Genomic DNA, 27416 nt, shown 5'->3' with positions numbered 1-27416 from the left:
ACAGCATTTTAAATGCAAGAAAAAGTTTACACTTAACACTAGAGGGAACAGGGATTCACTGTATCTTTTTGAGTAGGAAAGTGACAAGGTCAGCCATATTATGTTTTAGAAATATTCTGGCAGGAGAGAAGACAAAACAGAAAGGAGATAGGAAGACCAGTAAGCTACTCCTGCAATAGTCCTGGTGACAGTTAATAAGGACCTGAAGAGAAAGACAGAGATAGATGTGAGTGGGCTTGTGGAAAAAGAATCAAGACTTCTCAACTGGCTGTACACAGAGGTGGCGCAGAGTGAGAAGTTGCAGGTTGCTTTGGGATTGTGAATCTGACTGACTGGAAAAGTAGTGGTACTTTCAATAAAAATTTAAAAATTCAGAAGACAGGTAAATTTTGGATGGATGATACTGAATTCTGTTCTGGATATGCTGAGCTTAAAATGCCTGAAAGACATTCATTTGGAAGACAGTTGGCAAAGCAGAAATAGATTTCGGGAAAGAGGCTAGGACTTGATAAAGAAGCCTAAGATATCACTAGATATAACTGAAGCCATGGGAGAAAAGAGAAATCACTGAGTTAATATACATATGAATATAAAAAGAACTCTTCAAGAGAGATTTAAGGTAATAGCCAAACAAAGAGTACAGGACATGAGTTGAATTCCAGCAAAGGAGACTGAAGACTCATCAAACTTTAAGAAAGGAACTAAGAAAGAACAATATCAGGAAAACTTACAAGGCATAGAATATTCAGTAAAACAGACAACAGTGACAATACTGACAAATGCTACAAAGAGGGCAAGAGAAATAAGGCCTGAAAGGCCACTGGGTTTGACTATTAAGACATTCCTGAAAACTTTGGAAAGCGCTTTTTCAAATTGACTGTAGAGATTGGAAATCAAACTACAAGGTGCTAAGAAGTGAATGAGAAGAAAAAGTAGGGTAAAAGTATGTAGAGACAACTTTTTCAAGGAGTTTGGCTATGAAAGGGAGGAGAAATAGAAGAAAATAACTAAAAGGTTTAAAAGTTGTTTGGTTTTTGTTGTTTTTTGTTGGAGGAGAGTGGGGGGGGGTGGATAATGAGTTATGTGTTTATTTTTCCCCAAATCACATAAGCTACAGCAATAGCAATCAGTGAACATCAGAAGGAAGAATTTCCTGATCATTAGTAGATGCCTGTAAAAATGAAAAGAGAAGTATGAGTTCAAAAAAAAGTAATACTTAAGAAGTGCTTCATTCACTGAAAATGACAATAGGAAACTAAATCCAAACTAAAGTTTACATCTTTGCTTAGCTCTCAACTAAGGAAGCCATTTCTTAGAACAGAATAAAAACCTTTGCAGGAAAAAAATGAGGACTACTGACTGGAATGAAGATTGAGGCTACATAAGTTAAAAAAAAAAAAAAAAAAGCAACTTAAAGTATATCAAAAATTTTAACTCGCCTGGTTTTTACAGTGAAAGTGAAATCAATCTCAATTTAATAAATATAACAAGTATCTAATAAGAAATACTTAAAATGTGAGCCACATTATACCCATTTAAGTGGGAAATGAAAAGAATGAGTATGGAGATGGGGTTTGCAGGAAAGAGGCAAATGAAACACAAAAGGGGAAAAGCAAAAAGAGAAAGAAACAAGTGAACAACAGAGATACTATGTTTATAGGAAGGAAGAGATAAACAAGCAATATGGAGGGATTAAAGGAAAAAAAACAATCAGATTTCAGAGAAATTCATGTGATTCACAGTAAGTAAGACTGAAAGAAATTCAAGAAATAGAATGCTATGGGGTTCACTTAGCCTTTTAGCTTCATAGCATGTTCATCACTGACTTTTGAAATACCAACTAAATGACTAGTCATATACTACTGAACGTAACTTCTATTTATAATTAAAGTGGCAGAAATTATTTTGGGGGACGTACAGACAATGGGCAAAGTACCAAGATTTTTGGGAGGTCAATGAATCTCAGCACAAGAAGAAACTGAAGCATTCAATAAGCTAGAAGAAAATGGGACCTGTCATAGTTAGAGGAGCTTGGCCAACCTAACCAGGAAGGAGTAAAACCAGACCTAAAGCAAAGTCCTCCTGATTTCCCTTTCCATTATACATCACTACTTTTTCATTCCCTGCCCCATCTCCATTTTTGCTTTTTTGTTGAGAGAGAGAAAATAGAGAAAATATTTGCTTATATTTCTTTGGCCTCTGGCACTTGCTTCAAATTCAAACAGTGCTAAAATTTGAGTTATGCCATATAATCTTTAATCTCATCTCCCAGTAGCACCTTTAAATTATTATATTTAGAAAAATAAAAAATATGAAGTCAATAGCCTGCATTGTTATGCTTTAATACTAAATGTAGTATACTTCTTACATCATCGTGCATCAAAATTTAAACCTGCATAGCATTTTAGTCCACAAAATATTTTCTTCACAATTATTCCATAAGGTAGGTGATAAAAGCCTTATTATTCCATTCTGTATAAAAGTACACTGAGGTTAGAAGAAATTAAATAAATTTTCTATGGCCAAAGAGCTTAGATTCAAACCTAGTCTCTGAAGTTCACTGTTCCTTCCATTATGCTTCATAGAGAATTATTCCACACATAAAAACATTTCTGAAGTTTCCCTTACTTTTAAAAAAGGTGAATCTTCCAACATGTCAAGAAACTCAGGAAAGTAATCTCCCACTTCCTCATCCACTGCTCCTACCAAGCTGATTTGTCGCATTGGGCCAGCTCGATATGTACCATGGGAATATGTTCTTTTTACCTAAAAAGAAGAGTATGCATTAGTATCACCTTATGCTTATTTGTTAATGCTCAAGGGGAAATAAATGTTATTTTTTTATTAATAATTAATTCTGCCCTTTATGAAACACAATATGTAATAATGCAAACTGAGTAGAAAATATATTTTTAGTAGTAGTAGTACTACTACTAGCTATTGCTAGCTAACTAGTGCTTTGCCAAGTGCTTCATAAACATTATCTCATTTGATACCTCACGGAAACTCTGGAAGGTAAGTACTATTATTATAACACCCATTTTAGAGATGAGGAAACTGAGGCAAAAAAGAAAAATTAAGAAACTTGTCCAGGATCACAAATGTAGTAGAGGGACTAAGGCTGGATTTTAAAATCGGGTCTTCCCGATTACAGGTCCTCTAATGCAACCACTATGCTACTACGTTGCATTAGAAAATGTTTCAGAGAAAATGAAAAGTTTTTACAGAATTAATGGTTTAGTAATAGTAAGACTTCAATACAATCCCAGCATAACTGAAAATGAACAATCCTTATAAAGAGCAATCTTAAAAGTAATAAGGAATACAATTAGCATGCTGACTCATTTTAGTTCTAATTATACTTTTAAGTATTTATTTCTACTCATTTTAGTGAATCATGCCCTTATCAGTAAATAAAGTGTTTGAATTTCAACAAATATATTTCATTTTTTTAAAGAAAAGAACCTAGCATTGCTCAAACTATTGACATACTATATGTGAACAAGGTCTAGTATCATTTTAAAAATAACAAATAACTATCTCCATAGCAAATACAAACAGAATTGCCTCCTTCTTCAACTGATGATTTCCATCCAAGAACATCATTTTAGAATTAGAGCCTTAGCCATCATCCTCCATTCCATGCTCAATTATACTTAGGAATCTCTGGAATCTCCATAAGACAGAAATTTTGTGTGAAAGGAAAAACTTTCCTGAGTTCTTGGGATTTCTGGGCCTGGAATACCACCCTGCATCTCTGGCCCCTTCCTACTGTCAAGTTGTTTGAGAGGCCTCCACTCTGATAATGGACCCAAGCCAACATGTCTTTTTTGCCCTCCCAGAGCATCTGAATCTCCAAAATCTTTTTATATCCATTACATTTCAATTACTCTTTATATACTCTCTTTAAGCTTCTTGATAGCAAGGTCTATCTTTTGCTTTTCTTTGTACAACTAATGTTTAGCACAGGGGTTAGCACATAAGTGTTTAATAAATATCTGTTACTTTACCTTGGCCTTGCCCTGTTGTGGGCAGTACATTGGTTCTACTTGAATAATCTTCAACAACATTTGTTATAAAATGCCAATACAATGGCAAAATTCTGTTCAAGATATTCTAAGATTCAGACTATATATTACAAACATGAACTGTAACAACAATTGTAATAAAATAAGATTTGAGAGAAAAAGAAAAAGAGAGAAAGCAAGAACGAGAAGTGGAGAAGGGAGACAGTAAGAGACAGTGAAAGAGAGGGGGAGAGGAGGAGGGGGAGGGGGAGAAGAGGAGAAAGGGGAGAAAAATGAAGAGAGAAAAGGAAAGGGAGAGGGAGAGGGAAAGCAAGAGGGAAAGGGAGAGGGAAAGGGAGAGGGAAAGGAAGAGGGAGAGGGAAAAGGAGAAGAAGAGGGAGAGGGAGAGAGAGAACCAGATCCTGGGAAATAAATGTTCTTAACTCCATCTTACAGATGAGAAAACTAAGGTAGGGGTTAGGTGACTTGTCCAGGGTCACACAATTAGTGTGAGGCAAAATTTGAATTCAGATATTCCTGACTCCAGGTCAGATTCTCTCTGTGTACTGCAATACCAATGTAATCATAGTTAACAATGATACATAATTATAGTAAATCAAAGTTTGCCCACCAGTATTATAAATTTAAGTTTTAATAAGTTGTGGTAAGTTCATTGTACACAGTATATATTTACCCTTCCATCCAAGAATTTGGAGATCTCTTACGATTTTTCATTAACTGTGTTGTCCATTCAGTTTCCAAGAATTGAAAAATACTTTGGACTTTACTAATCTACATATCCTAAAATTAAAATCTTTTAATTTTGATTGTAAACAAAATTAAGTATCCTTCTGGTTTATGAGTTTGGATATCCCAAAAAGCCATCAGAATGTTTCTGATTTTATAAAGACTATAGGAACACAGGATTCATATATCTAATATGATTTATAACATGTTTTTCAGGAATAATTCTATTCTGTTAAAACAGGAATACATGTTTTAGTATGTTAAAAAGGGATATGTTTTTGTATGATTCTCATTATTTACTTGACAGTTTTATAGCCTTAGCTCTATATCCTGCTAATAATCCTAATGTAAGATCTGAAAGAACTAATTCACATTGTAAGATAAGTAAAAATAAAAATACCTTTCCATTTGCATGTCATTTACAAATTTTCAAACCCCTTTTGTTTTATTATTGCATTTGTTTATAAACTTTATGTTTCGGGACTTCTGTTTCTCCATCTCTTAAATGGTAATCTTTAAGCCATTCTCCAGTCAAAGGATATGAACAGACAATTTTCAGTTGGAGAAATTGAAACCATTTGTAGTCATATGAAAAGATGCTCCAAACACTATTGATCAGAGAAATGCAAATTAAGATAACCCTGAGATAATACTACACACCTCTCAGATTGGCTAAGATGACAGGAAAAGAAAATGACAAATGTTGGAGGGGATGTGGGAAAACTGGAACACTGATATATTGTTGGTGGAACTGTGAACGGATCCAACCATTCTATAGAGCAACTTGGAACTATGCTCAAAAAGTTATTAAACTCTGCATACCCTTTGATCCAGCAGTGTTACTAATGGGCTTATATCCCAAAAAGATGTTAAAGCAGGGAAAGGGACCTGTATGTGCCAAAATGTTTGTGGCAGCCCTTTTTGTAGTGGCTAGAAACTGGAAATTGAATGGATGCTATGAGAATGACTGAATAAATTGTGGTATATGAATGTTATGGAATATTATTGTTCTGTGAGAAAATCCTGTGACCAGCAGGATAATTTCAGAGATTCCTGGAGAGACTTACATGAACTGATGCTAAGCGAAATGAACAGGAGATAATTATATACTTCAACAACAATACTATATGATGATCAATTCTGATGGACATGGCTCTCCTCAACAATGAGATGATCCAAACCAGTTCCAATTGTTCAGTAATGAAGAGAATCAGCTACACCCAGAGAGAGAACTATGGGAAATGAGTGTGGACCACAATGTAGCATTTCCACTATTATTGTTTGCTTGCATTTTTGTTTTCCTTCTCAGGTTTTTTTTTTTTTAACCTTATTTCTAGATCCAATCTTTCTTGAGCAGCAAAATAAACTGTATAAATATGTAATACATATATTGTATTTAATATATACTTTAATATATTTAACATGTATTGGACTACCTGACATCTAGGAGAGGGGGATGGGGGGAAGGGAGGAAGGAAGGGAAAAGTTGGAACAGAAGGTTTTGGAAGAGTCAATGTTGAAAAACTACCCATGCATGTTTATAAATAAAAAGCTATAATAAAAAATAAGAATAATAAAATAAGAAATTAAATAATGATCTTTTAGGTCTTTTCTAGTTCTAATACTCTGTATATCTTATCAAATTAGGACACACAGAAATTAAAAGCTGGTTAATTGACTGTTTCCTAGAAAATGGGACATTTAGACTAAATGAAATCAAAATTCCCATCTAACTCTAAATCCAATAAAAGGTAGGTACTTGGTATTCCTCTTAGAAGGAAAAGAAAGAAACTTCTACAATTTTTTACCACTCTCCAAATTGTCAAAGAGATGTGTTCCTTAAAAGATTTAAAGAAAGGTTTCTAGGTAAAAACAAAAGTATCTCAAAAGCCAAAAGAGAAATATAACCTCTGTCAGGTGTTCTGAAAGTAGAACAATTCAAAGAAGAAAGGGGAATCACTATCATAAATATGAGGCCTTCACATAAAGGGTGAGGGAGAAACAAAAGGGAGGACTACACCCTCTAAAGAGGAAGCATCTGCTTTCCCTCCAAGAAATACTAAATTCAGAAGAAGAGGAATCAAATAGTAGGGGTTGATGATTTCCTGCAAAAGTACCAAGATGGCTATTTTAAGGACTCACATTAACAACTAAGGAGTAAGCTGCCTTCTATATAAATATCTCAGAGAAGGCTTCATACCATAGTTAGAGAGGTTTTATTAAAAGCCTAGGTCTGATTATGCTATCTCTTTGGGAAAGACCTCCAGTCTCTCTACACTCAATGGCTCAACAACAACAAAGATTCCCACCAAGTGATACATTTCTGCTTATGGGATTAAATACAAATTTCTGTTTTGCATTTAAAACCCTTCACAATCAGACTCTAATTTACCTTTCCAGACATAGTTACTCCCTTTCACACATTTTACATTCCAACAATATTGGTCTACTTGCTATTCAGCAAATAAGTTATTTTAATTCTGAGCTTTTTAAGGTTGTGTCTCATAGCTGAAATTCAGTTTTTCCTCACCTGGTAGCCTTGTATTAAGAACCACTTTTACCTGAAACCTTTTCTGACTTACCAACTTGCTAAGTGCCCCTCCCACATTGTATATATTTTGTATATATACAAATATATATTTTGTAGTTTTTCAGTTGTCGGAGACTACATTTGAATTCAGGAAGATAATTTCAGGCCTGATACTCTAACCACTGTACCAGCTAAGTTTTGCAAATGCAAAATATATGTACATACAAATATACTATACTTTGCTTTCATGTGCTTCCCAGATACTGTATATTTTACAAATTGGAAGTTTATAACAACTCTGTGTTGACTAATCCATTTTTCCAATAGTATGTGCTCATATCATGTCTCTATGTCACATTTTGGCAATTCTCACAGTATTTCAAACTTTTCCCATAATAATTATATCCATTATGGTGATCTGTGATCAATGATCTTTGAAGTTTACTATTGTAATTTTTCTGGGGCATCATGAATTATGCCCATATAAGATAGCAAATTTAACTGATAAATGTGGGTTCTGTTTCAATATCCCCAGTCTCTCCTCTCGCCTTTTTAATCCTTGGGACACAAAAATATTGAAATTATGCTAATTAATAATCCTGCCAATGGTCTTGAAGTGTTTACATGAACAAATCAAGTCATTCAGCAAACCTCACTGTCTTTATTTTTTTTTTTATTTTTTCTGAAGCTGGGGTTAAATGACTTGCCCAGGGTCACACACTTAGGAAATGTTAAGAGTCTGAAACCAGATTTGAACTCTGGTCCTCCTGAATTCAAGGCTGGTGCTCTATCCACTGTGCCACCTAGCTGCCCCTCACTGTCTTTAATAAAAGAAACTGCTCAGCAACCACCAACCTGATCAGATGAAACCCTCTACAAACAAAAGGATAATGACTTGCTAAAGATTCAGATGATGGTTAACCTTTTTACTCAAGAAAGTATTTTTAATTAAGATATGTATATATTTTTAGACATAATATCACTGTACACTTAATAGACTACAGCATAGTATAAATATAACATAAAAGTTACATAATATTGGGAAACCAATTGCAATATTTGTTTTATTGCAGACCCATAGTATCTCCAAGATATGTCCATATATGTTTATATAAGTGTTTCTATTGAATGTAAGCTCCTTGAGAGAACGCTTCATTTCTTCTTTGTATTTTCAACAAAGAGCACAGTATCTGGTATATGACAGGTGCTCAATAAATGCTTATTAGTTGACAATATATTTTAACAAAACTTGCATGTATAAGTTGCAATAATTTCAAGTAATATGTTTTAAATGGTAATATGTTTTAATATGGTACTAGCTCAGCTGGGTCAATATGAAAAACTCAAAACACTAAAAATGTTTTAACATACCTTCTCTAATTCAAAGGCAATTCACTGCTCCAACATCTTCAGTTAAAACAAAATCCTATTCCCCCTTAAAAAAAGTTGTGACAAATAAACTTGAAGTCATTTTCCCCCTTCCAATGGAAAAAAAATCAGAATACAGTATACAAAATGTTCACAAGAATACTTAAATAATATTAATATTATTTAAGTATTCTTGTGAACATTTTTGTCAGACAGTTGCTATTTTTCCTTTTAAAAATTAATGAGATGATTGCCAAATATCTCAGATTATGCTTTTATTTTATTCAGTGTCATGACTTGTATTTCTAAAGGAAGGAAGGAAGTTAATAACAGGGAAATAAATACAAAGGAAAAATAAGGTCAGAAAGAAGTTTGAAATTACCAAAGATTTCACAAGAAAAAGCATTCGAAAAAAATGTTATTTACATAAGCAAATAAACCAAGTAAAATATTAAAAACAGAAGAGAACAGTCTCCAGATCAAGACTTCAGAAGTTGTTGAATAAATACCAAAAGACAGATTAAGTAACTTACAAAACACCACACAATTCTTAAATAATGTTTATAAAATTAAAACTTTATAAACAATGTTTAAAGAAGTATTCGTTCATTTTTAAAAATTAGCATAACTGTAGAATTAACCTAAATATTAGGGAAAAAAAATCACTAATCTTAAACCTATATGTACCTTCCTACAAATGAAGATACTTATAATGAAGTTATTTTAATAAATTTTGAAGAAATATCTCAAATACTTAAAAAAAAATCTGGTAGGAATAGCTTAATCAAATCATGACAGAGAAGAAATTCTGACAAAATGATTATCTTACACTATCTTATCTGTTATTCTCATATCATAGACGGCAATTCTTAAAACCAGAGCAATTGAGCTCAATCTCAATCAGCTTTTAATAATTCTAATTCTATGCCTAAAAGAATTATTTTACTTTTATTTTGTGTACTTCTCCCATCTCTTGATCTTAATGGCCTGTTCCTAGATTTTGCCATCTAATGAAATATTCAGGGATTATTTTTCCTATTCTGTGTAATTCGTTGGGGTATGGTAATATGAGAAGATCTTTTGGGAAATAAAGCTATGATCACTACTTAGCACCATAGTATTGCCTCAAATTGTTTATATTAAGATATTAATTATACATATATATATGTACATAAATATATGACAGATACATTTCCAGTCTTTCTAATTTCACTAATAACTAGTATGTTTATGATGTGATTTACTAAAATCATTAAACTATGCCTAAGCCTGAAAATTGTGGCATTAGTATTAACCAGCAAAAGAAATTAGCCATAACAAGGGCTTTCAATATTCCAGTTTTTGAAGGTTATAAGAACAAATGGGGCCAGAACAAGACACAGAATCTCCAGGTCTGTAAATTTAGAGGGTCCCTCTTCTACAGAGCAAATGTACAATGGACTTTAATTCTTTAGCACTGAATCCAGAAAAATTAACTGTTCCTAAAGAAAAAAAATATTGATTGTAATTTCTATCTTGGTCACACCTTACCTTCAAAGCCTTTAAATCCCAATAAAAAATATATAACTTAACTATAACTCATTAATTATTCTTGTGCCTAACCACATCTGCATGCTTAAAATGTTGAGTTTTTCAAAACAAAACAAAAACAAAGAGATTAACCTAGTGGTAGAAACAAGCAAAAAATTATCATGTCCCAAAATTATACATATTTGGAATATTTGGAATGTCTCTTTACTATTTAAGAAAACTAGCTGCATAACCATCAGCAAGTGTGAGCATTTAACATTTCTTTTAAAAATGAGAAATATTTCATAGACTTGAGCTGGAAGAAAACTTTTACAGTAGGTCATATAGTTAAATCATCTCATTTTACAGGGAACATAAAATCAAGACAAGTAATTTGCCCAAAAGTCACTAAGGTCAGATAACAAATGAGGACTTTAAATACAGATCCTCTGAAGTGAAATCTAGCAAAACTTCCACTGTAGATTTTTCTTTTTAGGCATGAGTTTCATTTTGTTTTATGTTTTTATATGGACACTACTTACATTTTATCTTTTTCTCTTCTTTTGTGATAGAATAAAATAGGCTTTTCAAACACAACACTCCTTTCCACAAATACTCACAATGCCCACAATACCAAGTGCAAAACCCCTTCTATTAATTTAAACAGTAAAAATGTTCAACAACTGTTTGCACACATTTCTTTCACCTTCCTCCTCTTGATTTACTGCTAAGAAGCCACTGAAGCCAATTTTACAGAAATTAAATAATACTACATAATATCCTATACTCTTTTCTCTTTATTGATAAAATATCTGCTCATTAAAAGGGAACTAATAAGAGTAAATAAGCAACAATGACCAAAGATTAAGTTCAAGATCAAATATTTTCAGTATCTTTCTCAATCTAATCTTTTTCTTAATTTAAAGATACTTTAAAAAATTAAATAAAATACAGTATACAGAATATATGTAATGAATTTCTAATAATTACACATTGGCTTGGAAATTTTTAAATGCAGAAATAACAAATGCATAAATCAAGACTTTGGAGGTTTAAAACTTTTATTGTCCCTTGCTTAAATAAAACTGAATATTGTTATTTTTTCTAAAAAAGGAGTCTTCGGTTTTGATCCAGAGAGTCTATAACTATTATCATATCCAAATAAGTTACTGACTAAAAGAAAATATACATGTACAAAAATGTTCACAAAACCATTAACTGATAAAAAGCTAGAAACAAAATATGTGCACAAGAACTAAAGAAGAGCTGAACAAATTGGTATGATTGTAAGAGAATATTATAAATTACTTAAAATGAATATTTCAGAGAAATACTCATCTCATGTGATACAAAGCAAAGAAAGCAGAGCCAAAAGTTATAAAGATAAAATTGAAAAGCAAGTGCTAGATCATGTCTCCTTATAATGAAATGACAAGCATTTTCTTGTTTGTATAGAGCTTAAATTCTAACAGGTGAAACAAAAACTGATAAATTCTTCAGCAAAATATACTTTGTAGAAGGATTTGTGTTGGAAGGTGCCTACTGCATAAAAACAAAAACAAAAAAATGTATATTACTTCTTTTGAAAATATCTTCAGAAATGATCCAGGTGGTTGTTTGCCCTTCATTCTCCAAAGATTACGAAAGAGATGTTGTGACTTGCAAGTGAATTGGATTTGAGTGAGGGAGGGCTGTGCGAAGTCACTGGCCTCTAATTCTTCTGAGCTATCAGGGTCTGAGGATAAGATGAGGCCCCTATGCAGTAGGAAATCTTGAGGTCTTTCTAAGCTAAGGTGATCAGGACAACTGAACATTTGATAATCCTAAGAACCACAAGAGGGAGCTACTCCCCATCAAATCTAAGAAACCTTCCAAAGTTACAAATATTTCTTCAAAATAAGGACAGTTCATTTCAAAATTATCCACCCAAAAATCTTTTGTGTGGGCAGAAACTGAAATAAGTTTACCCCGTCAAAAGATAACTATGCTATTCCCTTAAATAAAAAACTCTCCCAGCAAATATCAATGGAAGGAAAGAAGCATTCTTTAAGGGGCAGGAAAAAAAGCATTTTAATATTTAACAATAAGCTTTTTTTCAAAGTAAATAACTTCACATATGTCTCAAGGCAAATGGAAGAGATGGGAGAATCATATGGAAATAAAACTTGAAGCCATGATTAATTAACTAAATATTTTAATTATCAAATAACTCAGAAGGAATTAACATTAATTCAATGCAGGACACACACACACACACAAATACAAATTGGAGTTTTTAAATCCTTACTTGCTCCTATAATGTTGGCTACTGTGAATAGATGGTAATAAAGATACAATATATTTCAAAGAAAAGAATAACAAAAATGACAAAGAGCAGAAACAAAAAAAAAAAAATTTGAAAAGCTTTATTTTAAATGAAATAAAACTTTCATAGTTAATACAGTCTTACATAGCAATCTGATTTCAGTATAAAATCAATATATTTTAAGTTTTTCAAGATATTTTAGAAGTATGGAAACAAAGCAAGAATGAGACAGGGAGGCCAAAAAATGTGTTTCAATTCAACAAACATTCTGTGAATGCCTCTGATAAATGAAAGTAGATGAAGTGCTGAAAGTGCTGGGGAATCCAAGGAAAAGAAAATAAAATTCCTGGTTTCATAGAATATTCTACAATGAGCTTTCAATCTCATTATTTTGTCCTCCCACAGATCCCAGAATGACATCATTCATTGTTTCATTTTATAATTTAAATATAAAAATAATTAAGAATTTTTCAAAGATAAAGATTAGTGTTAGAACTAGAGATAAAATACTGGAGAAAATTCCCATTTTATCTATTCTCATATAGTTTTATGGGATTAAACTAAAAAAAAAAAAAAAAAAAAAAAAAAAAAAGCAACCCTAAGAACCAGAAAAAGACCTTTATTTTGTAAGCCTCAAACCAAAGTTAAGTAATTTACCAGGTTACACATCTTTCATAAAGCTTGCTATCACAGAATTAAAGCCTGTTTAACATTTTTCTCTTAAATGTACTTAAATTTTCAGTTACTCAATAAGGAAATAAATGAAAAAATAAGAACTATCACCAAAAGTTTCAAAACCAAGGAATAGATGTTATCCTATACTGAAATGTTTTCCAAGCTATTACCCTTGCATTGATCATACTCTCTTTTTACCTATTTTGAGCTCTTGCTTAACTTACTAAATTCTATAGTATAACTACTCCTGAATTCTTTGCCATTCTTCCCAGTCCCCAACCTTGGATTTCTTGCACAATTCTCCTTTGTTTATCTTATATCACTCAGATATATCCTCCTTTTTGAATCCTACTTTAGATGAAAAAGTGGGCATTCCTCCTTGCTAAGGAAAATCTCTACATGCATCTCTTTGTCCTCTCCCAACAAATTATCCTATCACCCCAATTCTCTCCTAGCTTTTTAAGCTCTATCTACAGGTTCCTACTCTGCAACCTAGAAATATACCTGAGTTTCCCCATCTTTAAAAAACCCTCACTTACAATCCCTATCATTATCATTTTCTACTTCTAATCATCTTCACAACTAAAATCCATGAGAAATCTTTCTATACTCAATCTTTATTTCCTCTCCTTTTACTCTTCTATCATTCAACTAAAATTATTTTCTCCAGTTTTAACAACCATCTCTTTATTGCCATAGCTAATCACTTTTCCCACAACAGTTGTATCTTTTGACCTCTCTGTGGCAGGTTACTGTTGATCACCTCCTCTGAGATACTCTCTTCTCTCCAGTTTTCTATAGCACAGTTCTCTCCTACTTTTCCTTCAGACTACTTCAGTGTAGTTTCTTAAACAACATTATACCCAATTGTGCAGTCCCCCAATTTGCTGCCCTGAGTACTCCTCTTATTATTCACTCCTTATGATCAATTCTCATTAGCTCCTACAGGTTTTTCAATTATCATCTCTATACAAATGATTCCTAAGCCCCAGCCCTAATGTCTTAAAGCTACAATCACCCATCTCAAAATGCTTCTTAGACACTCTTTATGAGCCTCATTCTCATTATGTGCTAAACAAAAGGATCTCTCCTCTTCTGGATTCCTCCATTATCATGGAGGGGATTACAATCCTTCCGGTAATCTATTCAGGAAACCTCACTATTAATTAAAACTGAACTTTCACTCACTCCCTGTAGTTAGCTAACCCTTTATCAATTCTACCTTCACAACATCTCTCTTCAAAACATCCCTTTCTCTTTCCAAGCCACCACCGTAATTCAATCCCTTATTACCTCTTGCCTACTTTACTGCAAAAGCCTTCGAATTTGTTGTCTTGCTTCAAAACTCAATTCCAATCTATCTTGCACTCACTTGCCAAAGTGATTTTCCTAAAGCTTAAGCCTGACAATGTTATCCCTCTCTCCCTTTTTGTCTCTCAACTCCAATGTCTCACCTCCAGCCCTTCAAAACTTTCCCTGGCCTCCTTGTTCTTCCTCAAAAAAGGTACATCATCATCTGCCTCTGGATGTTTTCAATGGTTGATCCCTCTGGCTGACTCATTCTCATTTCCTAACTTCTTTTACGTCCCAGCAAAAACCTATCCTTAAACAAGAAGCCTTTCCTCTAGGATTATCTCAAATTCATCCCATATATTGTTTATACATAATTGTGTGTACATCATTTTCCCTATTAGACTATGAGCTCCTTGACAGGAAGGGCTGTCTTTTGCCTTTTTCTGTATTCCTAGTGCATAACACTAATCTGACACATGGCAGGCACTTAATACATGTTTCATGATGACTACAGTATCATTTTTGCAACCATCCTGAAAATTATAGTCTTATAGGATACAGGTATGTTACCCCTAAAATATTAAATTACTAGCCCAGAATCACAGAGGTATGTGTCAGAGGTTAGATGAGCCCAAGTCTTTCTTACTTCGAATGAGTTGCTGTATCAACTCACTCTACTTCCTTGTAAATAAGAATTTTGAATTAACACTACTATTACTTACATTGTTTATATTTTTATATAAAGCATTTGAAGGCCTAAGTCATAATGCTCACTTCCTTAGATGATATCTTCTGTGAATTTGCTTTTGATTGTTATTTTTCCTTCTCCCTATGGTATCTGGCTTGGTAAGCAAGAGATACATAAGCAGTTTTCTTTTTTCCACCTCTCTTTTTACATTTTAGTTCTTCTGATTAGGTTTATGAGGCTGATGAAAATACATAATTAAAAGGCATTCCTGAAAAGTAGACTTTCATTTTCATATTTTAAAGCTCAGAATCCAGAAATCCAGTCATCTTCTGAAACATTTTCTAAAACATCAGCTATTTGTACACTCACTAAATCTGCTGCCTTCTCTAAGCCTTTAACTTAGAGGAAGATTTGCATAGATGACTTCATTTAAGCACTATAGCTATTACTGTGCCCATATTACAGTTAAAGAAACTGAGATTCAAAGAGCTTAAATGACCACCAAAAAATGCATACTCTAGGAATTTTTTCCAGATTCACCAGAATTTTGATGCAGCAAACAGCTGTTTTGGCAAGACTTGGGCATTCTTGCTCACATCTTAGAGATTTGCTTTAGGAATCAATCAATAACCAACATTTATTAAATACTTATTATATCAAGCACTGACACATGCCACTGTATTAAGCCTTAGAGATATAAAAAGAGGAAAAGGAAAAAAAACAAACAAACTAGTTCCTGCCCTCAGAAAGTTTACAATCTAATTAGGCAGTCAACATGTAACTGAGATTCACAAAGCAAGTTATATTCAGAGCAATTAGGAAGAGAGATCATCTGTTAGGACCTGTAAATCCATATGAATCAACATCTGAGCATTTATGGAGAGCTTACAAAACACTAGGGTTGCAAAGAAAAAACAATTCCTGCTCTCAAGTAGTTCACTTTCTAATAGGGGAAACAAAAGTTTTGTTTTGTTTTGTTTTTTAGCTACAAGATAAATGGAAAATCCTAATCAGCTTAGGCTGCAACATCAAGGCAGATAGCAACCTGTATTCTTTAGTTTCATTTTCATTAATAAAAGCATATTCATTTCTAATGTTCAACCATTTGATAATGTTGAGGAATGTGGAAGTGAGAACTTTCTTTTCTGACTGCTGAGGAGACAAGTTAAGACAATGGAAAAGATGGTTTGAGAGGTCAAATTTCCATAAGGATTCCTTCCTTAGATAGAGATCAAAGGGGTTATCTGGGGAGATGAGGGCATGCTATCCCTGGACTCTGACCATTGGAGGCAGTAAGTAGTTGAATAGTGGCAAGTCCCCCCTCCACAAGGATCACTCCCCTGAATGATAATTGCAAGGGCTAAGGAAAAAGCACTGCCAATGGCCACGGAAGGTAGAGAGTGAGTTGCTTTTCATTAAAAGACATTTATCATATCCTTGAGGACAAGACTGAGAGATCTTGAATGTAGGTGAACAAGGCCCATAAAGTAGAACTATATGGCACTGTCCTGACTTTTCAAGTCAGAAGACCTAACTCCAAATCTTCTTGGGCTGGGTACTATTTTACCACGTGGGACTATTGTAGAGGGCTGGAACTTTGGAGAAGTATATTTGAAACAAGGATACTTAAACAAGGTGTTAACTTAGTGGAATTGATGAGATGATGGTTCTTTAGTATACATATACTTAGTTCTTAGCATGGTAATGTAATGGTTCTCAAGTTCAAACATACATGGTGTGTTGTAATCATGTAATCATACCAAGGTATTTAAAGGGTTAAAAAAGGACTGAAAATGAGACATTCCATTTTTGACCATCCTCCTGGTGGCTCTCCTGCCTTCATCACTTCTCCATCTAAAGACCAAGGCCCATCGGAAAGACCTCCAGAAAGCTAGCCCGAATATTACAAAATATCATTTTTCTATGAACTTCTTTGAACCTCTCTTTACTCATTTGTAAAAGTGAAGATTCAAAGACCCTAGCAACTAGAATAAGTATTTATTACTGAACACAGTTTCTTGGGAATATTTTTGGAAAGCAGTCTTGTCGGAAATTAGGTATAGATCAATTTCTCATACAACAGCTCCAAACTGACATGGCTTAGACATAAAGGGTAACATCATAAACCAATTAAAAGAAAAAAGAATAAACTACCTTTCAGATTTGTTGACAGAAGAATTTATAACCAAAGGACAGAAGACAAAGTCAACAACTCAGAATAAAAAAATAAATCTTTATACAAAAGTGATATTGTTAAAATTAGAAGGGAAACATTTTACTGGAGGGGAGGGAAATCCATGCAGCATGTTTCTATGATAAAGTTCTCATTTCCAAAACATAGGAATTGATTCAAATTTATAAGAATAAGAACCACTCCCTCACCGGTAAGTGATTAAAGGATATGCTACAGGCAATACAGAAATCCAAGCTATCAAGAACCATGTTAAAAAAAAAAAAAAAGAAATGTACCGACTTACTAATAATAATAATTATAGAAATGAAAATTAATGAAGCTATGAGGTTCCAGTTAAAAACCAATTAAATTTACAAGAATAACAATAGGGAAAATGAATGTTGAAGGGTCTGTTGATGGGGGTTAGGAGAGATGCATATAATGCATTGTTGATAAAGCTATAAAATGATACACAGCTGTTAAATTTGCAATTATAGTCCCTAAACCACTAAACTTTGAACACTCTTTGACTACATGACATCACTGACAGAGAGGTAGTAGATTTAAGATGAAGAATGAAACATGTATTTTCAGACATCACCACTACAGGAATCTGTTTTGTTTGATTGTGCCAGTTGATAAGTTCTGTTCAATTCAGGAGTGGGGTAGAAGTAGAGAGTGGGTTCCAGTCCCAGGAAAAAACAAAGAAAACAAAAGATGAGAAAGAATTCCAAACAAATAGGGGATCTCAACTGCTATTCTTTCTTCAATGTAGCTACATTCTATAGTATTCAACTTTGGAGATACATAGAAACAATCTTCTCTATTACTAAGTCTTTTCATCTAAAACCCTTTTCATTAGATTTGCAAGATACCCAGAAAATACATTCTTTTAAGGAATTATATGTCGATAAAAATCAACACTGTGATGTGACAGCCAAAAATTACAATATTATCTTCAGGTTTCATTAATACAGTACCCAAATAATACAGGTTTCATTAATACAGTACCCAAAATAAGAAGTTATATTCCTCCTGTAATTCTTCTACTGCTTAGTTCAACTGTGGGTACCACATTCTCAGGAAGGATACTGCAATAGTAGCTTACTCATAGAAGGATGGTGAGATTTGAAACTGTACCATGTCAACAGATGAAGATAGGGAGGCTTAATCTAAAGAAGTCTTAGAGTAGGATCCTTATCCTTTTTGTGTGTCTTGGACCTCTTATTTAGTATCTACTTTCTATTATCTATTATCTAAAAATACCTTCTTCCCCACCCCCCATCAAGTTCACAAACTTCCCATGAAATCTATCCATATGCAGAAAGGTGGATAAAAGATACAAACCCTTGATACAGCTACCTTCAAGATATCTGAATAACTGTTATATAGTAATAGTTACTATATACTGTATATACAGTTATACAGAAGAAGAGTTACATTTGTTTTGTTTGGTCTTACAGGGCAGAACTAGAAACAATAGGTTGAAGTTGAAGAATGGTGTATTTCTTCTTCAAATAAGGAAAAACTTCCAAACAATACTACATAAAAGTAGAATGAATTACTTGTAGAAGTAAGGAGCTCCCCCACCTCCATCATATAGTTCTTATTATATAATACTATAGATGAGATTATTTTTGCTTAGGTACAAATTAAACTAGATGAATTCTAAGGCCCCTTCCAAACTCTGCTTTATAATAAGCAAACCAAATTAGGAAAATCAACATATTGCTAACATAATTGTAACTACATTCAGTTTCACAAACAGTAATAAGAGTCAGGAGAAAGAGAAAAAAGACCAGCTGATTTAAAAAAGAGAAAGGAAAATGAAGATTTATGGCCAAAATAAAAAATTATCAATTCCCCAAATTATTAAGTATATTTTTTATCCTAATGGTGACCTGCCTGTATATGTGTGTATTATGTATGTATGTATATATGTGTATTCACAGTAATACTCTATAGAAATAATAATAACAAAAATAAAATAAAGTATGAACAGCTATCAAATGAGGATGGCTGAAAAATTGTGCTGAAAAGACAAATATCAATCTACATCACTGACGCAGAGCAATTTTTAGTTTAGTTTTGTTTTTTAAGATAAACACACCTGTTACAACAATGTAAATGAAAAGGTAAATGAAAGTAAACTATTCATTCTGGTAACTAAAAAATCTAAGATAAGTACAGACATCTAGGTGAATGAAAGGAATGATTCCAGAAGACCAGTGATGACTTCCTGACAGGAAGTTGATGAGCTAATATAGGAATTTGTTTTCCTTGATTATGTTTATATTACAAAGTTTAATACAAGGCTTAGTTTTTTGCAGGTGGGGAAAAAAAATGCTTGCTGATTCAAAATGACAAAATTTAAGATAAAAAGATAAAGAAAATGGAGGTGAATAAAAACTAGAATAGCTTCATCAGGAACAAGTCATGTTAGAAAAACCTCTTTTCATTTAAAAATAGTATGCATATATGTAGATTAACTATGCCTTTGTCTTTAACTACAGTATTTTCAAACCACATCCTTCTAAATGGAACTTCTTCCCTTCCAACAAAAACAAAAAAACAAAAAATATTTTATGTAGTGATGAAATCTGTCTATGAATACATTATCCTAGTAATATTCCATCTTTCTGTAGGAAGGAGACATATTTTATTATCTATTCTCTGGGACCTTTATTAGTTCTTCCCCAACTATGAGGTCAACTTCCTTTTTGTGATCTTTTACACTCTTCTAGTCACTATAGGTATTGTTTTCTGTTCTACTCTTTTCACTTTTCATCAAGAAATAGTTAAAGGAGAGATTCAAATCTTAAGTGATTGGTCAATGTCAGTTTTGAGGAGATAACCCCAGGAATCTATCCTTGGTCTTTTTCCATTTAAAATTTTTATCAATCATATGTGTGTACAACTGACATGCTTTATCAAATTTGCAAATGACACAAACTTGGGAGAGAAAAATAATATACAAGATAACAAAGTCAGGATCCAAAAATATTTCAACAGCATAGAATGGGAAGCAAAACCAAAACCTGAGACAAATTGTAAGGTTTCAACAATCTTACAATGGTAGTTCTAGGACCAATCTTACAATGGTAGCACTGGATGTGCTTGGTTAGACTGTTAAATGAAAAAGACCTCTGTTTTTGTTTGTTTTTTAAAGTAGAGTGCAAGGTCAACAAAAGTCAATAGTGTGAGATGGTAAAAGGCAAAAAATGAACATAACCCCTTGAAATGCATCATGAAAAGCATAGCATGCTATTGTTCCTGCTATAACTTACTACTAATATTAGCTGACATTTATATAGTGTTTTAAGTTTGCAAAGCACTTCTGATATTTTATCTCATTTTGAGCTTCACAACAACCTAGTAAGGCAACGCATTGTACATGTGAAGAAAATGAGGCTCAGAAGGATTAAGTGACAGTCTTCCTGACTGCAAGTCCAGAGTTCTTTTACAGCAAACTAGCTATGGTTACAACAATAAGGTTGCTGTTTATTAGTCTCATCAGTCTTCTAAGACCCTGAGTGTTTGAAAATAGAAAAACTTTTGTTTAATAAGAATGAAATTTAAAACTTCTACTTTTCTGAATGAATTCCATTCCTGACTAGTATTTGCTAAATTTTATGCTATTTATAACTTTTAATAGAAGTTCATTGTTTTGATTGTTCAGTTCTTCTCTCAACTTTTTTCTTGTTTTCTCCCCTTTAAAGCGCAGTTCTTTCAAAGGAGTTGTGTTGTAGAGGATAATACTGTCCATAATGGTTGGTAATCTCCTTGGGCAAATTACTTAACTTAAGCTCTCAAAAGTCTAGCAACTCTGAAAGATTTTAAATTACAGTTAAATGTTCAGAAAGATTTATTTTAGAGAGGGAGTTTTCTCTTCTGGGAATTATTTATATTACTGAAATCATAAGTCCAATATCTATATCTAGATTTATTTTATTAAATATCAGTTTTCTACTACCTCATATTCTATCTGTGCAGTTTTTTAAAACACTTATCAAAAATAATAAATACAGCTTTTACCATATATTAAAACTGTTAGGATTCATCTGGCTTTGATTCCTCTGTGGTTACTTTAGCAGGTACCTCCATATTTGAAATATTTATGTTTAATATAATTCAACAGTTCCCTTGATATTAAATGACAGATTTCTAAAAAGGCTTCTTCAAAGATGATTTCCAAGGACACATTAACTTGTATAAATTTGTATTTCTGATTTTTGGCTCCAGAGCGCCATAATGCAATGCCAACAAGACAATAAAGAATAAAAGAAAAAATACTAACTGTGGAGTCAGAGGATCTTAACTTTTAAATGTGACATCTTCTATTTAATGGGATGACCTCTGGGTATACCATTTCACCTATGTCTGGGTTTGATATAAAAAAGGGAAGGAATATAGAAAGATGTGGCTGAGTTATTTAATATAGAAAGATGTGGCTGAGTTATTTCTAAGTTCTCTAGAGCTAATTTTTAAAAATTTTATTCTCTTAAAATTATTCAAAAGGAAACTTAAAAGCTAGTGGAAGTCAAATATGTAATTTTCTAGCAACCACCACAAAACTCCTAATTTTGAAATTTATTATAGCTTGGTCTTCAAAGGCTCTATTAACAGAATACATATTGTCCAAAGACAAATACCTACATAGAAAAATCTCATTACCAGACAACTGGACTCTCACTCAAAATGTGGCTCATGAAACAAACAAAAAGAACAGTGGCCTTAGATCCTCTGGAGCTCTTCCCATTTGATAAAATGGTAAGAAAGAATTAGAGAATTATAAGAATTTAAAAGTTCTTTGACAATTTAAAAACTTTTTTTTTTAATGCATTCTCTTTGCTTAAGTGTGTCTACTATTAGTAAAGTTATATTAAGAGTTTTACTATAAATGAAAACAGAAAAAAAGGTAGGTACAGTTAATCAGAAGGTCAACTCAAAAGTTCTCCTTAGAGGGAGAAATAAAGAAGATCAATAATTTGGTTTTAGAAGTAGAGTGATATTATGGAAAGAATACTGAAATGCCTGGCAAGATATAGAATTCAATATTATGGAATATTATTGTCCTGTAAGAAAGCACCAACAGAATCATTTCAGAAAGGCCAGGAGAGACTTACATGATCTGATGCTGAGTGAAATGAATAGGACCAAGGAGATCGTTGTATACTTCAACAACAATACTATATGATGATCAATTCTGATGGATGAGGCCATCTTCAGCAATGAGATGAACCAAATCAGTTCCAATTGAGCAGTAATGAACTGAACCAGCTACACCCAACAAAAGAACTCTGGGAGATGACTATGAACCACTACATGGAATTCCCAGTCCCCCTGTTTTTGTCCGCCTGCATTTTTTATTTCCTTCACAGGCTAACTGTACACTATTTCAAAGTCTGATTCTTTTTGTACAGCAAAACTGTTTGGACATGTATACATATATTGTATTTAATTTATACTTTAACATATTTAACATGTATTGGTCAACCTGCTATCTTGGGGGGGGGAAGGATGGGAAAAATTAGAACAAAAGGTTTGGCAATTGTCAATGTTGTAAAGTTACCCATGCATATAATCTGGTAAATAAAAACTATTAAAAAAAAAAAAAAAAAAAAGATATAGAATTCAAAACCTAGCCCTAATACTTTTTATATGTGTATGACCATGCATAGATATTTGCTTAAACTTCTCTAGGTCTCAATTTTCTCATCTATAAAATGGAGTTACTATTACTGCTATAACCAAATAGGGCTATCGTGAGAAAAGCATTTAGTAACATAGATTGGGCAATTAAAAGAGCTGAACAAATTCTTAGTTTATAAACTGAATTTGAGGCTGACTAAAGATTATACCTAGTAAACATTAGGCTTAAACTAACAAAAACGACACATCTGTCTTTTCTCAAATAAAATTTTATCAAAAGGTTTGAAGTTTATAATCAGATAACCTACACCCTTTTGTCATAATCATATCTTCAAAAAAAAAACATAAAATAAATGGATCATTCTATAAATTTTAGGGAATGTTTCTATTACTGTCCCCAAAATGTTTATATTTTAATTCATAATACATTTTTATAATACAACCTCATATCCAGATTGACCAAGATATGAAACACAAATGTTCAAAGGAAGAGTAAAAATATCAAAGGGAAGACATCTTAATGTGCACAAGAAACTAGAATCTCAGTCATATAATTCCAAAATTATAAAGCACAAAACCCTAATGCAAAATTTATATTCCACAGCCTTTGATAAATACCTAATGGCATTATTTCTCTAGATAGTATTCAAACTCAGCTTTCTCTGACTCAGGACAGAAAAAGATAATTTTTTTTCCCTAAAGTGTTGGGGTTTGTTTTTTTTTTTGGAAGCTATAACTATTTTTTTTGTTTCTTTGTTTAAAGGTCTTTCCTAATGGCCAAGAAGAAAGGGTAAGAAATATCTACGTCGTGAGGTAAATTACAAAATGAACCAATGCAAAAATTTATTCCAAAGTTAAGGCACGTTAAAATTTTCAGGAAAGGGTGGTTGTGAATTTGGGGGGATTTAATAGGGAGAGTAACTGATTTCTTTAACTTTTGATAAGTGGTTTAGCATAAGTTGTCCTCCCACACCTACCCCAAAATTTATGGAGATCAAGAGAAAGGAGCACTGACTTTTTCAGTGTTGGAGATGGGAAAGCAAATTGAAAGGTAAATTCTACTATGTAGACTCCAGCTTTGAATTCCTTTAAACAGTGTAATTATTATTCAAATAAAGGTAAAGATGAATGTATCATATAAGATTATTATAGGCTGTTGAAAATTAATCAAACAGGTCATCCACGGGAATATGAAAACAACTGATATACAAAACTTTTTCTAACCAATTTACTTTACCAATATTTTTGCTTCTATGTACTCAAGGTAAAACAAACAAACAAACCAACCCAGCAGTTGAGATCCATTTTCCATTGTTAAACTACTATGCATTAAAACAAATTATGCAACTCAGTCTACTATAATTTCATATTATGTAATCTTAAATTCTCTCTCTGCCTTCTACTCCCCCCCTTCCAAACAGCCCTTTTCACACATTATTTCAGCATCTAATACAATCTCCTACTTTTACCAAGAACCCTGAGACCATCTATTTCACACTCCCTAATCCTTTAATATTCCATACTTCAAATACCCTTTACATTTTCACAAATTATGTTTTCCTTTGCTCTACAGAAGAATCTCTAAATCTCATTTCTTAGAAAATTTGTCCAATTTTCCTTGTCATTTTCTCCCTTTTCACTGTTTGCTTAGTGCTAATTAATCTTTCCCATTCTCAAAAAAAATTTGACATGAACATCTCCTAAAACGCTGGTATTATTTCTCTCTTCCTTTTTACTGCCAATTGTACCTAAGACCTTTCTTTAGAGCAATAAGATTTCTTTTTACTTCACATAGGTTTTGTTAATCAGCTTTAAGGAAAAATACTGAAATAATTGCTAGAAATGGTAATTTTAAAAACACTTTGCATGTAATCTATCCAGGCTTAGAAAATAATTTATGCTTAACACTCTCCTATATACTTCATTTTTACTTTCCATTTCATAACTACATTGAAAACAATTAATTCAAAACAGAAAAAAAGAAACTTCATGAAATACCATTAGTTATTTTTAAAAAGAGAACCTCTTACCTGAGCATGAAAATTGGACATAGTCGTTGTCTCTATATCTTTCTTTCCTAATATCTCCATTTTCACTGGTGAATTGGGAAAATTAAATGAAAAGTAGTCTAAAAAGTCAGGTAAATATGTAGCTGCCCCATGAACAATACCCATTACATAATAAGCTGCAGAGTTTTCATTTTCACTAAAAACCAAACCCACAAATTCTTCTGCAAATCTCTCCATCTCCATAGGAGACAAGTGGGAGAGTTCATTACTGTAGGCATGGATAACTGATGCGCCTCCATTAGGCTGGTGCTCAATATGAATGAACTGTTTGAATTCCAATGTGTCCAACCTTTTCGTTTTATTCTGAACTCGAGGCTCCTTTAACGAGACAAATGGAAACTCACTGTTCTCTGGTATCTTAGACTCATACTCCTTCTTGGTGTCCAAATTCTTTCCAATATAATCCTTAAGATGATCATCTATGATGCCTTTGGCTTCTTGATCTTCAACATCAGAAAGCAATCCTGAGCAGATGGTTTGAATAGATTTGCTATACATTTTTGGACGCTTCCTTTTTTCACTTTCTTTGTGTTTCTTTTTCTTTTTCTTCTTTACCTTTTTAATTTGTAAGTCTTCTGCATTTGTTTTTGGTTTGTCCTTCCCACCTGTTGGGAAAAATTTGTTTTGAAACTCCTTATTTTAACTGCTAAAATTCCACACCTTAGGTAAAGCATTTTAATAATTTTTTTAAAAAGGGCAATTTTATCTTTATTGTACTTTGTACTGGGTATTAACTTTATACAGCACAGAAAATTTGGTATACAAAGTGTCCAAAAAGTTTTAGTACCATTTTAAGCAAACTATCCCTAAGATCATTAAGACTTTCAGATGCATAAAATTTAAATATCATACTTTAGGTCAAAAGTATAAAAACATTGAAAAAATAAAAAGAACAATCCACTATAAAATATGAGGGAAAAAAAATTATCGACACTAACCTTGTATAGAAAAGCACCCATTATTTACAGTTGGAAAACTGCCCTTAGACTCAAATTCATTCCCTATTCCCACCCTGCTAATTACAATTAGAAGAGTGACAGAATATGAAAGTGTACATGGAGATATATATAAAACCAGCAAAATAGGAAGAGGAGGCAATTTGTAAGCTACCTGATTTGCTTCTATCTATGTCAGAGCTAATTTTGCCTTTTTAGGGATCCTGTAGTTCTCTAAATTCCAAGAAGGGATTAATGAAAAAGACATAGCAAAAAGATAATTTACAAAGTCATTTCAAAGATGTAAGGAGAGTAACAGAACTTTAATACCTCCATGCCTTTTGTTTATTTTCATCAGAGATAAGATACAGAAGCAGAAGAATAAGGCTATATTAACATAATTCTATAGACTAACAGGTCATCTGGTACAGGAAATAAGAGGGCTGGCCTTGAAATCAAGAAGACCACCATCTGACACATAATAACTCCATGTGATCACAGGGCAATCACTTAATGTGTTATTGTTCCAGACAACTGTAAGGTGCTTTAGCATCCTTAAGAAGTTTACTAATTCCCAGATTGATACCATTAAAAGTTCAAATCAAAAATACGTAGTCAAAAGAAAGCATGAGCTAAACAATAAAGAAACAAAAAAGAAGAAATCATGAATTGTGCATGAAAGGCAAACAGATTATAGGCAAGTCACTTAAGTACTAAGCCTCAATTTTCCTCCCTTATAAAATGGGGATAATACTTGCTCTTGGCTAACTCAAAAGACTGCAATATAAATCAAAAGAGACAATATAATGTTTTGATTATGTTACATAATTATAAGCTTATCGTATCTATCTAAACACAGAACAGAAAATTACAAATTTCCTCAAAAGAAAAATTATATTTCCTAAAATGATTCTCTTGAATAAATGAAATAAAAATTTTAAATGAGTATATTCATTTTTATTTGTATAGGACACCCCCTTCCTTGAACCCCTTGAATTCTCCTCAGAATTTCTGACTTCATTTCTTGTTCATCCTTGTCTCAAAGCTAATTCTTCCACACTTCAAGATTCTGCTTTATCAAAGTATCTTTATATATTTCAGTCAAACTCTCCTTCCTTGTTTATTCTAGAAAGAAATGTTGACCTGATGCTGCTACATCCAAAATAAAATATATCCTATTTCTACTTTTTTCTTTCCTCTCACAATTAATCTCCAATTGTTTCCATTTCCTTAAATCCTGATCTCTTTTTAACTCCCTGCAAATTAGCTTGCAGTGCATGGAATTACTAATTTCCTTAAACTGTTTTTGAAAATTCCAGCAATATCTTTAATTACCATTTTCCCCCCCGGGATCATCTTCCTGGAGTATTGTGCTATTAACTGATGCTTCTGATACCAATTTCCTTGAATCTTTCCCCATCTTATTTCTCTGGTTGTTCTCCTCTTGCACTCTAAATTGAACTTT

The 27416-nt window shown here is 32.7% G+C and overlaps 1 protein-coding gene across 1 annotated transcript in view; it reads right to left on the bottom strand.

Moving 5' to 3' along the window:
* The window catches only part of RSBN1L (round spermatid basic protein 1 like), an 84734-nt gene that overhangs the window by 11666 nt on the left and 45652 nt on the right, over positions 1-27416 (bottom strand). The window contains exons 3-4 of the mRNA XM_074268463.1: positions 24978-25621; positions 2629-2766 (exon numbers count right to left, since the gene is read on the bottom strand). Of these exons, the coding sequence (XP_074124564.1) occupies positions 2629-2766; positions 24978-25621 (782 nt within the window). The remainder of the gene's footprint in view (positions 1-2628; positions 2767-24977; positions 25622-27416) is intronic.

This window comes from Sminthopsis crassicaudata, chromosome 5 (genome assembly GCF_048593235.1).
Source record: "Sminthopsis crassicaudata isolate SCR6 chromosome 5, ASM4859323v1, whole genome shotgun sequence".
Classification (NCBI taxonomy): Eukaryota; Metazoa; Chordata; class Mammalia; order Dasyuromorphia; family Dasyuridae; genus Sminthopsis; species Sminthopsis crassicaudata.
This window is presented reverse-complemented; position numbering and strand designations above follow the sequence as displayed.